Source organism: Orycteropus afer, unplaced genomic scaffold (genome assembly GCF_000298275.1).
Source record: "Orycteropus afer afer isolate SDZICR_OR568_19922 unplaced genomic scaffold, OryAfe1.0 scaffold00007, whole genome shotgun sequence".
Taxonomy (NCBI): domain Eukaryota; kingdom Metazoa; phylum Chordata; class Mammalia; order Tubulidentata; family Orycteropodidae; genus Orycteropus; species Orycteropus afer.
Window position 1 is genome coordinate 7,635,567 of NW_006921594.1, and position 11,598 is coordinate 7,647,164.

At 38.1% G+C, this 11,598-nt stretch overlaps 1 protein-coding gene across 1 annotated transcript in view; it reads left to right on the top strand.

The window, feature by feature from the left end:
• IMMP2L (inner mitochondrial membrane peptidase subunit 2) overlaps positions 1 to 11,598 on the top strand; it is a 1,157,822-nt gene that overhangs the window by 841,104 nt on the left and 305,120 nt on the right. Inside the window, exon 4 of the mRNA XM_007944234.2 lies at positions 10,634 to 10,736. Coding sequence (XP_007942425.1) covers positions 10,634 to 10,736 — 103 coding nt within the window. The remainder of the gene's footprint in view (positions 1 to 10,633; positions 10,737 to 11,598) is intronic.

Consider the following 11,598-nt stretch of genomic DNA (forward strand, 5'->3'; position numbering starts at 1 on the left):
GGATTGGAGGAAGAATCATTAACAACCTGAGATATGCTGATGATACAACTTTGCTTGCTGAAAGTGAGGATGACTTGAGGCACTTACTGATGAAGATTGAGGAACACAGTCTACAGTATGGATTACATCTCAATATAAAGCAGACAAAAATCCTCACTACTGGATCAGTAAGCAGCATCACGATAAATGGAGAGAAGATTGAAGTTGTCAAAGAATTCACGTTGCTTGGTTCTACAATTAAGCCCAATAGAAGCAGCTGTCAGGACATAAGACGACATGTAGCACTGGGCAGGTCGGCTGTGAAGAAACTGTTTCAAGTGCTGAGGAGCAAGAATGTCTCCTTGAGGACTAAGGTGCGCCTGACACAAGCCATAATATTTCCAATCGCCTCGTATGCATTTGAGAGCTGGATAATGAATAAGGAAGACCAAAGAAGAGTTGATGCTTTTGAGTTGTAGTGCTGGGGAAGAATGCTGAAAGTACCATGGACTGCTGAAAGAACTAACAGATCTGTCCTGGAGGAAGTACAGCTGAGATGCTCCTTGGAAGCGAGGATGGCCAGACTTCGTTCCACCTACTTTGGTCATATTATCAGAGGAGACCATTCCCTGGAGAAGGATGTCATGCTTGGTAAGGTGGAGGGTCTACGAAGGAGAGGAAGGCCTTCCACAAGATTGATTGACAAGGTGGTTGCAACAGTGGGCTCAAGTATAGCAAGGATCGTGGAGCTGGCGCGGGATCAGATGGTGTTTCGTTCTGCTGTGCATGGGGTCGCTATAAGTCTGAAACGACTCGATGGCACCTAACAACAACAAAGGGGGAAAAAAGGAATAAATTACTAATACATGCATCAACATGGATGAATCTCAAAAGCTTTAGGCTAAGTTAAAGGCTAAGTAGAAATAGAAGAATGCATACTGTGTGATTTAGTTCTATGACATTCTAGAACAAGTACAATCACTGTGACAGAAAACAGCAGTGGTTGCCTAGAGACAAGAATGTGTGTGGGGGAGTAGGATTGCCTGCATGAAGAAAATTCTGAGGGTGATTACAATATTTCATATCTTGATTGAGATAGTATATGGTTGTATAAATTTTAACTCATTAAATTGTCCTTTTAAAATTGCTGAATTGTATTTCATATAAAGTCTGCATCTTGACTGCTAATCAGAAGGCTAGCAGTTTAAACCACCAGCGACTCTTCAGAAGGATGGTTGGGCAATCTACTTCTGTAGTAATATGGCCTCGGAAATCCAAGGAGGAGTTGCTGTGAGTTGGGCCCGACTCCACGGCACATAACAACAACAGCAAACAACATTCCATATAAATCCCTGGAGAAGGATAGCACACTTGGTAAAGCAGAGGCCAGACCCTCAGCAAGACAGACTGACACAGTGGCTGCAACCGTGGGCTCCAGCGTAGCAAGGATTGTGAGAATGGTCAGGACCCAGCAGTGTTTCGTTCTGTTGTACACAGGGGCTCTTTGAGTTGGAGCTGACTCAACAGCACTTAGAACAACATAAATTAAACCTAAATAAGGGAACCCTGCAGCACAGTGGCTAAGGCACTTGACTGCTAACCAGACGGCTGGCAGTTCAAACCCACCAGCCACTCCTTGGAAGGAAGGTTGGGCAATCCTGCTTCCATAATGATACTGCCTCGGAAACCCAAGGAGGGGTCGCTATGAGTTGGGGCCAACTCGACGGCACATAACAACAACAACAACAAGCTGTCAGTTTAGTTGTTGTTCCTTTGAAGGCAATATACCTTTTCCTCTGACAGCTGATCAAATGTATGTGTGTGTGTGTGTGTGTGTACTTCAGTGTTCTGCAGTTTCAATTAGCAGTCAAGTGCCCTAGGCACTACCCTACCGTGCTTTAATCAATTCTGGAAAATTCTCCTCAGCCACTCTCTCTTCAAATATTACTTTTTCCTTGTTTCTTTTTAGTCTCTTTAGGACTTTGATTAGACTTACGAGTTTTCTAATAATGTTCTTTTTGTCTCTTTAACATCTCTCATGTTTTCCATTTCTTTACTTCTCTGTGCTGAATTCTAAGCAATTTCTTTAGATGTGAATTTCAGTTCATTACTGCATTCTTTAGGTGGTACCGATCTGCTTTTTATCCCATCTACTTAGTTATATGTTTTAATTTTTAGTAGTTGTATTTGGTTCTTTTTTAGATGTCTCTCTTATTAAGAGAATATGGTGTTATTTGTTTATATCTTTTATTCTGTTTGTAATCTTTAAAAACATTTAAATATGCTTAGCTTATACTTTGTGTTTGATAACTCTAGTAGTTGAAATTCTTGGGGGTCTTATTCTGCTGTTTATTATTTGTGCTGACTCAGTAATGGTGGCTAATTTCTTCAAAAGACCTGTTAGACAGGAATGGGGGTTCCTGATGGCTGGGATTCACCTACTTTTTATTGTTGTTAGTTGCCATAGAGTGAGCTTCAACTCATGGCTGTCCCATACACAGAAGGATACATTGCCCAGTTCTGTGCCATCCTCACAGTCCTTGTTATGGTTGAGCCCATAGTTGCAGCTCTTGTGTCCATAACCTTGATTGAAATATTATCCCTAAAGAGACTTGTGTTTGCTTCTTCTATATGCCTGGGGCTAACTAAAGTTAATTCTTAACTTTCCAACACTGCACAAATAGTGTGAATTCAGACCTCACTTCTACCTAAGAGTAGGCTGTGGGTTTACTGGGAGCTCTGGTGGCAGAGTGACTAAGGTACTTGACTGCTAACCAGAAGACTGGAGGTTCAAATCCACCAGGCACTTCCTGGAAGGAAGATTGGGGAATCTACTTCTGTAGTGATACTGCCTCAGAAACCCAAGGAAGGGTCGCTGTGAGTTAGATACGACTGGACAGCAATGAGTTTGTTTTTTGAGTGCGTTTATAAGGGTGACTCCCTGCAACACACACACACACACACACACACACCATTGGTCCTTTTCATTTCCCTTTACTGATGGGAGATTTTTTTCTTTTTTTCCTAGTCCAATGTTTCAATGCTGGTAAAAGAGAAGTAGTTCCAACTTCTGATCTTGCAGAGTCCTAAGACTTTGACTTTTATTCATTCCCTTCATGACCTTAAGATGCAGGGAGCAGTAAACATCCTCAGAACAGCTACTAACTTGGATCATAAATAGAATCGACTGAAAACTAAATAAGAAAATCAATAGTTAATCATGAGTTTTAAGGCCCTCTGGTAGTACAGTGGGTAAGGCATTTGGCTACTAACCAGAAGGTTGGTGGTTCAAATCCACCAGCTGCTCTACAGGAGGAAGATGAGGCACTCTACTTTTGTAAAGATTTATACCCTTGGAAACCCTATGGGGGTTGCTATGAGTAGAAATCGACTTGATGGCAGAAGGTGGGTGGTGAGAATTAAAATAATAACAAGAAGCCCAGGTGGCACCTTGGTTAAAGTGTTTGGCTGTTAATGGAAAAGCCAGTGCTTTGAACCCACCAGCTGCTCCATGGCAGAAAGAAGCAGCAGTCTGCTTCTGTAAAAATTTCTGTTCCTTAGAATCGCCATCACCTGGAATTGACTGAATGGCACCCTGTTTGGACTTTTGGTTTTCGGTTAAAAGTGTGTGTGTGTGTGTGTGTGTTCAGGAAATATTTTAAATATGAATCTGTTCCCTTCTTGTGATATCAAGGATTATATCCTCAATACTTCTGTATTCAACTGAAGGCACTCAAAAGATTCAGTGACTTATACAACATTGTTTTCAAGGTCAAATCAAATTGGAAGCAATCATTCTTCATTCCATTTATAAGACCTGGATAACTTGTCTTGGTAAAGCTAGTACTAAAAATGCCTTTTGGTAGACAGGTAGTTAGAATACCATACAGAAGTCATTTTTGACTGTCAAAAACAGAATTATTAGCAAGCCATAGCTTCGTGCAACCTTGTAGGCTGACACCTCAGTTAACTGTTAAATTACCTAAAAGATCATCTTGTCTTTCTCTTATGTGAATTCAGGAGCACAGGCCCTTTAAAATTCCTTCTCTAAAGAAATTCTATTAGGAGTATTCTATTTCTTTTTCAGTCTTAAAAGGAATCACCTCTATATTTTAACATTACATTTGTTAAAGCTATTTTGGGTAATTCTTTAAAAAATTAGATTGAAACTTCAGAAATAGAATATGAAATATATATGAATTTTACCAATGTTCTTTCAGACCTGTATGTTTTCTAGGTAAACCACTTTCTATTGTCAATGTACCCAGAAAACCATCAAAATCACTGCCACCAAATGGATTCTGACTCATAGTGACCCTACAGGACAGAGTAGAACTGCCCTATAGGGTTTCCAAGGCTGTAAATCCTTACAGAAGCAGACTGCCTCACTTTTCCATGGAGCAGAGCAGCTGGTGGGTTTAAACTGCCATGATTTTTGTTAGCAGCTTAATGTCTTAACAACTGCACCGCCAGAGCTCCTTATATGCAGCAACTAGTAGGTGAAAACAGAAATACAGAATGTTTTCACCTGCTAGTCTCTCGGAAGAAAGGTTGGGCAATCCTACTTCCGTAGTGATACTGCCTCGGAAACCCAAGGAGGGGTCGCTATGAGTCGGGGCCGACTCAATGGCACATAACAACAACAACAACAGTCTCTGCATATTTGAATAGGGACAAACAGATAGTGTTTTCACATGGAAGTTTTAGCGTGTCCCAGAAGAACATAATAACTCATTGTAGCATTAAACACAGTCTGTAGTCACAGCCGTGTTGTAGGAAAGGAAATTATTGAAGTGTAGTTAAGGTAATTTTAAAAGGCTGATGCTAATGGATAGAAGAAGCTGAACCCATTCTGAATTATAAAATGAAAGAAAATAGTGGACAAAGAAGACAATAGCGATCATAACTACCACCTATTGGGTTCTTACTATGCAACAAGACTATATTGAATGTTTTACTTAAAAACAATCCCAACTACAAGAGAAACATCCATTTATGAACTGTTTAATGCATTCCACTTTTATCTTTAGGACAGCTTTTTGAATTAGATACTATTATTAGCCCAATTTTATAAATGAGAAAACTGAAAATTGGAATATCATTTGCTTTCCCGAGATCACATAATTTTGAAAAGTGTTAAATTTGATATAAAAGCTGAGTTCAGAGACTGTGCTCTAAGACATCTTCACTATCTTCTCATCTGACTACAAACCTTCACCTCAGCCTGATGATGTGTCTTAGTCATCCTGTTTTAAAGATGTGCAAACAGAGGTGGAAACACTAAATAACTTGCACAAGATTACTTGTCATAATATCAAGATCTAAAATCAGGTCTTCTTTTTTTCCTGTTTGCAGACACTGTGCACTGTCTACTGTATGATTCTGTCTTTGTGGCAGTATTTTGCATTCAGTTATTCATTTGACAAATATTTGGTGAACACTTGGTGCAATGCGTTTTTCTGGGCTCAGGAATAATTTAGTGAGCAAAAAAGGCTAAGTTTCTGTTCTTGTAGACTTTATATTCTAGTGGCATGAGATAGACATCAATAAACAAGTGAATGTATGTCAAGTGTTAATCAGTGCTGTGAAAAAATAAAACATTTATGGGACTAGAAAATGATGGGGAAAAGAAGATATCAATGATGGTCAATGTTGTTCAATGGTCAGTGCAAGGAAATGGAAAACTACCACTGGTAGTTTTATGATATTGCCATTTTCTGTCACAAACATCTTGACTCCTTGGTTTATATGACATTGAAACTCAATCTGAGTTATATATCCTTCTGCTGGTTTCTCAAAGACGACTACCATTTCATTGGAGAAATTATTTTATTCTGGTTTTACTTTAAGGAATTCTGGTGCTGTAGTGCTTAAGGCATTTGGCTGCTAGCCAGAAGGTCAGTGGTTTGAACTCACCAACTGCTCCATGGAAGAAAAATGAGGCAGTCTGCTTCCATAAACATATACAACTTTGGAAACACTATAGGGGTCACTGTGAGTCGGAATCACCTTGATGGCTGTGAGTTTGGTTTTTTTTTTTTTTTTTTGAGATTTACTTTGTAATTCTGTTTAATGATTTTGTGAGGAAACAAAATTGGGTAATTATTTTCTTTGCATGCTGTTGCTGGCTGCTGCCAGGCTGGCTCCAACTCGTAGTGGCCCTTTGTAGAACAGAATAAAATGCTGCCCTGTCCTGAACCACCCTCCTAATCCTTGCTGGGCTTGAGCTTATTGTTGCAGTCACTGTGTCAATGCATCTCATTGAGAGCCTTTCCCTTTTTTGCTGACCCTCCATGTTACTACACACGATATCCTTCTCCAGCATCTGGTCCCTTCTGAGAACATGACCAAAGTACATGAGATGAAGTCCGACCATTCTTGGTTTTAAGAAGCATTTAGGCTATACTTCTTCCAAGACAGATTTGTTCATTATTCTGGCAGTTCATAGTATTTTCAGTATTCTCCAACACCACAATAAAAATACATCAATTCTTCTTCAGTCTTCCTCATTCATTGTCCAGCTGTCACATGCATATGTGGTCATTAAAAAGACCATGGTCTGGGTCAGGTGCACCTTAGTTTTCAAAATGACATCTTTGCTTGGTCCTTAACACTTTAAAGAGGTATTTTGCAGCATTTACCCCTTTTATCTTCTCCATCCACCTTTGAAATATTCTGTTCAGCTCTTTTATTTCATCATTTCTTCTATTGGCGTTAGCTCCTCTCCATTCAAGAGCAAGTTTCAGAATCTCTTCTGACATCCGTTTTGTTCTTTTCTTCATTATCTGTCTTTTAATGACCTTCTGCTTTCTTTGTATATGATATTCTTGATAACATCCTACAAAAAATAAAATACTTGTCCAGTCTCTGCTCATTGGTGTTCAGTGCATCACATTTATTCTTCATAAGGTCTCTATATTCAGGAAGAATATAATCAAGGTCATCTTTTGGCTCTGGTGGACTTTTAATTTTTTTCATCTTCAATTTGAACTTTCCTATGAGCAATTGATGGTCTGTTCCAGTCAGCTCCTAGCATTGTGGTGATTGATGATATTTAGGTTCTCCATCGCTTCTTTCCACAGATGTAGTTGATTTGACTGTAGTGTATCCCTACTGGCAAGTTCCAAGTGTATAGTCACCATTTATGTTGTTGAAAAAACATATTTGCAATGAATAAGTCATTGGTCTTGCAAAATTCTATCCTGCAGTCTCCAGCATCATTTCTTTTACCAAAGCTATATGTTCTAACTACTAATGCTTCTTCTCTGTTTCCAACTTTCACATTCCAATCACTAGTAATAATCAATACATCTTGATTACATGTTCAGTCAATTCTAGACTGCAGAAGTGTGTAATATCTTCAAATCCCTCATCTTTGGATTTTGTGGTCAGGACATAAATTTGAATAACATTAGTATTAATCAGTCTTTCTTGTAGGCATATGGATATTATCCTATCATTGACAGCATTGTACTTAAGGATAGGTCTTGAAATGTTCTGTTTGATATTGAATGTGATGTCATTCCTTTTCAATTTGTCATTCCTGGCATAGTAGACTATATAATTGTATGATTCAAAATGACTAATACCAGTCCATTTCAACCCACTAATTCCTAGAATATTGATCTTCATGCATTCCAATTCATTTTTTACAACTTCCAATATTCCTACATTTATGATTCATACATTCCACATTCCAATTTTTATTGAATGTTTGCAGTTGTTTCTCCTCATTTTGAGTCATGCCACGTCAGCAAATGAAGGTCGTGGAAGCTGTATTCCTTCCATGTCATCGACACAGACTCTATTTTGAGGAGGCAGCTCTTCCCCAGTTGCATTTTGAGTGCCATCCAACGTGAGGGACTCATCTTATCACTATATTAGACAATGTTTCACTACTGTTCATAAAGGTTTCCAGTGATGTATCAGACAGGGTTTCACTACTTCGTAAGGTTTTCAGTGGCCAATTTTTTCAGAAGTGGATGGTCGCATCCTTCTTCCATATCTGTCTTTGTCTGGAAGTTCCACTGAAATCTACCCACCATGGGTGACCCGGCTGGAATTTGAAATTCCAGTGGCCAAGCTTCCAGCATTACAGCAGCACTCAAGTCACCACAGCATGAGAAACTCACAGAAGAGTGGTGATTCTTCCCATATGTGTACCCAAAATGTCCAACTGAATATAGTGAATAAATGTTTGGACTTACTTGGAGAGTGTGACTTGCCAACAATTAAGTCCAAGGGTCTTCTCCATGTCATTAACACTTGATGTGGGAGATTAGTTCTTAGAGGCAATGTCATGATAAAACCTGCAATGTTGCCAAAAACTAATTGACAATTTTAATTGAAGAACACTTATATTTGATGGTAAGATGTGTTCAACTTGTTTTTGCTTTTCTTTGAAAAGCTGAAAGCCTTCTTCCCAGTAGTAATTAAAAACAAACACCAGTCATTAACTTACTGTGGGCTTCTAATGGCCACAAAGTTGCTTCCTTGCATGGATGATTTTGGGATCAAAAGAAAAGTAATTCAACACTGAAACTATCTTGAAATTAAAAAAACATCTTGTTGTTCTGTGCTGTCGAGTCGGACCCAACTCATAGCAACCCCTCCTCGGGTTTCTGAGGCGATATCATTACAGAAGTAGATTGCCCAACCTTCCTTCTGAGGAGTGGCTGGTGGGTTTGAACCACTAGGCTTCGGGTTAGCCATCAAATGCCTTAGGCACTATGCTACCAGAGCTCCCCAAAACCATCTTAGATAATGAGTAGTTTTGATTTCTATAGCACCAGTTTATATGTTGTTGTTGTTGTTGTTATGTGCTGTCGAATCAGCCCCGACTCATAGTGACCCTTCCTTGGGTTTCCGAGGCAGTATCACTACGGAAGTAGACTGCCCCATGTTCCTTCCGAGGAGTGGCTGGTGGGTTTGAACCACCAACCTTCTGGTTAGCAGTCAAGTGCCTTTAGCCACTGTGCTACCAGAGCTCCCAGTTTATATGTAGTTTTCCTTTTTTATATATTCTTTGGCACATATACAGCTTGATAAGTAGCTAACAAAAATGGTCTCATAGGATTTCCACCTCAAACAAAAATATCAAGTTCAGTTTCTGGGATTACCTTTAGCTTTATTTAATATTTATTTTTTAATTCATTCAGCCAACATTTATTAAGAAGTTTCTTTAGACTAATCATTTAGGAGCTCTGGTAGCATAGTGGCTAAGGCACTTGACTGCTAACCAGAAGGCTGGCGGTTCAAACCCACCAGCCACTCCTCGGAAGGAAGGTTGGGCATTCCTACTTCCGTAGTGATACTGCCTCGGAAACCCAAGAAGGGGTCGCTATGAGTCGGGGCCGACTTGATGGCAGACAACAACAACAACAGCAATCATTTTAATGAGTGCTTTGGCAAATAATAGAAGAAAAAGACAGTCTCTGCTCCCAAAATAATTTATTACTATGTTATTGGAAAAAATAATTTATTCTAGTTCTGTCTCTTTTATTTAATTGTTTGTATGACAGTTTGTTTTTTTAAAATCCATCCCATTTTGTTGGATATTTAGGTAGTTTTCATTTTTTTTTTTTTTAATAAAAAGCCCAAATTGATTATAAATCTTTGTTCTTATTTCTGATTATATATTTGGACTGAGTTTCTAAAAGTAGGGTAACTAGGTCAAATGTCTGAGCATTTTATTCTCTGAATAATTTTGTGAAAAATAGGCAAAAAGGGTATATCATTTTCCACTGTCATCAACAGTGTGTGAGAAAGTGTTTCCTTACTCCTCCTACTTGCCCGCATTGAGCATATGAAAGTTCCCCTAAATGTATATCATCTTCGGTCTATATAAAGTCTTCAGATTTTTTAAACAATAAGTTTCTTATTTTTAAGAATAATGTATTGAATTCCACTAATACTGACATAGATATTTGTATCCAACAAGGGATCATTCAGGCTATTTTCTTACTTTCTTTTTTCTTTCTTATGTAAGTTTTAGACTATTAACAGGTTATGAAAAGTGGTATCAGTTAGTTTGAGAAGTTCATTTGACTGAAAATGAACATTATAGCAGACCATGAGTACATTGGAAGAGTTGAATATTGCTGTAAAATCAAATACTAGAAAACAAATTTAACTGAATTTTATTAAAAAATAAAAACACTTCTATTCCAGCTCCTAGCAAGTCCCATTGGATTTCAAAGGCTGTCAATCTTTAGGGAAGCAGACTGCCTCATCTTCCTTCCATGGAGCAACTGGTGGGTTTGGACCATCAACTTTTTGATTAGCAGCCAAATGCTTTAACCACTATACCACCAGAGCTTTTTCTGTATTTTCTTATAGCTATTGAATTTCGTGACTCCATATGTAGGCTTTTGTGAATTAAATTAGGTAGAAAATCATTATATTTGGTGATGGCATATTTTATTGAAGTACAGAATTATTATTTGCAGAAATATGAAAAGAAAAAACTTATTGTGGGTAGGTTTACAAAGTGTTACTTAAAAATGAAGTTGTGAAGTAATTTCATGGTTGATCTATTATTATAATCTGTTGCATCTTTATAATAGTATTTTTGCCTTTCTTTAATTTATATTTTTAGATTTTTTTTATCTCTTTTTCTTGTTCTTATCTCAGTTATTATGCTGTTTGTTTCTAGAACCATGGGTCACAAAAACCGATATGTCAAAGTTCCACGGGGTCACATCTGGGTTGAAGGTGATCATCACGGACACAGTTTTGACAGTAATACTTTTGGGCCGGTAAGTCATCTGGTTGCTGATACAATTGCATTTCAGGAGTTGGAGCAAAATCATGCCTAATTGGTTATTCAGCTATGAATTTAAGGTAGAAAAATTTATGTGTGAAGATTTCCTTTTAAATATCGTGGATAGATAACATAAACTATGAAGCTATGTGTATGTGCTGGTGTATATGGTGTTTCATAGAAAAGAACCTCGGTCTTTAACAAAGTCCAAAAGCTCTTTTCCACTGAGAGCTGATCTCAGTAGGAAGGTCTTGTTTTCCCTCACAGGAATGTTTTTGTAGTTTATATTATGAGTTAATGCTTAAAACACTTAATGTGTAAAGAATCTATGGGCAAATGAAAATTATAGTATTGGTAAGAACATTTTGCAAGCATTTAATTTATAGCAGAAATGCAGACACTTCCTTATTCCATGCTTTAAAAAAAAAACACTACTATCGAGTTGATTCTGACCCACAGTGCCATAGTGATCCCCTTTGGGTTTCTAAGGTTATAAATCTTTACAGAAGTAGATTGCCTCATCTTCCTCCTGCAGAGCAGCTGGTGGGTTTGAACGCTGACTTTCTTGTTAACAGCCAAATGCCTTACTGGACAATCTGGTTCCCTAAAGGTGTACTGCCTTGGAAACCCAAAGGGAGTCGCTATAAGTCAGAATCTACTCAATAGCAGTGAATTTTATGCCTCCAGAGCTCTCTATGCTTAAGCGCTGTAAACTATGTGACTAAACTGATATGTTCTCAATTTTGAAAGCACAGAGAAATTATCTACTGCTTAACCCCTTCATTATAAAAAGTGAACCATCTTTCAGTTAATGGAAACTGTGCCTGATATCTTGTTATTTATGTTTGTTTAAAAAC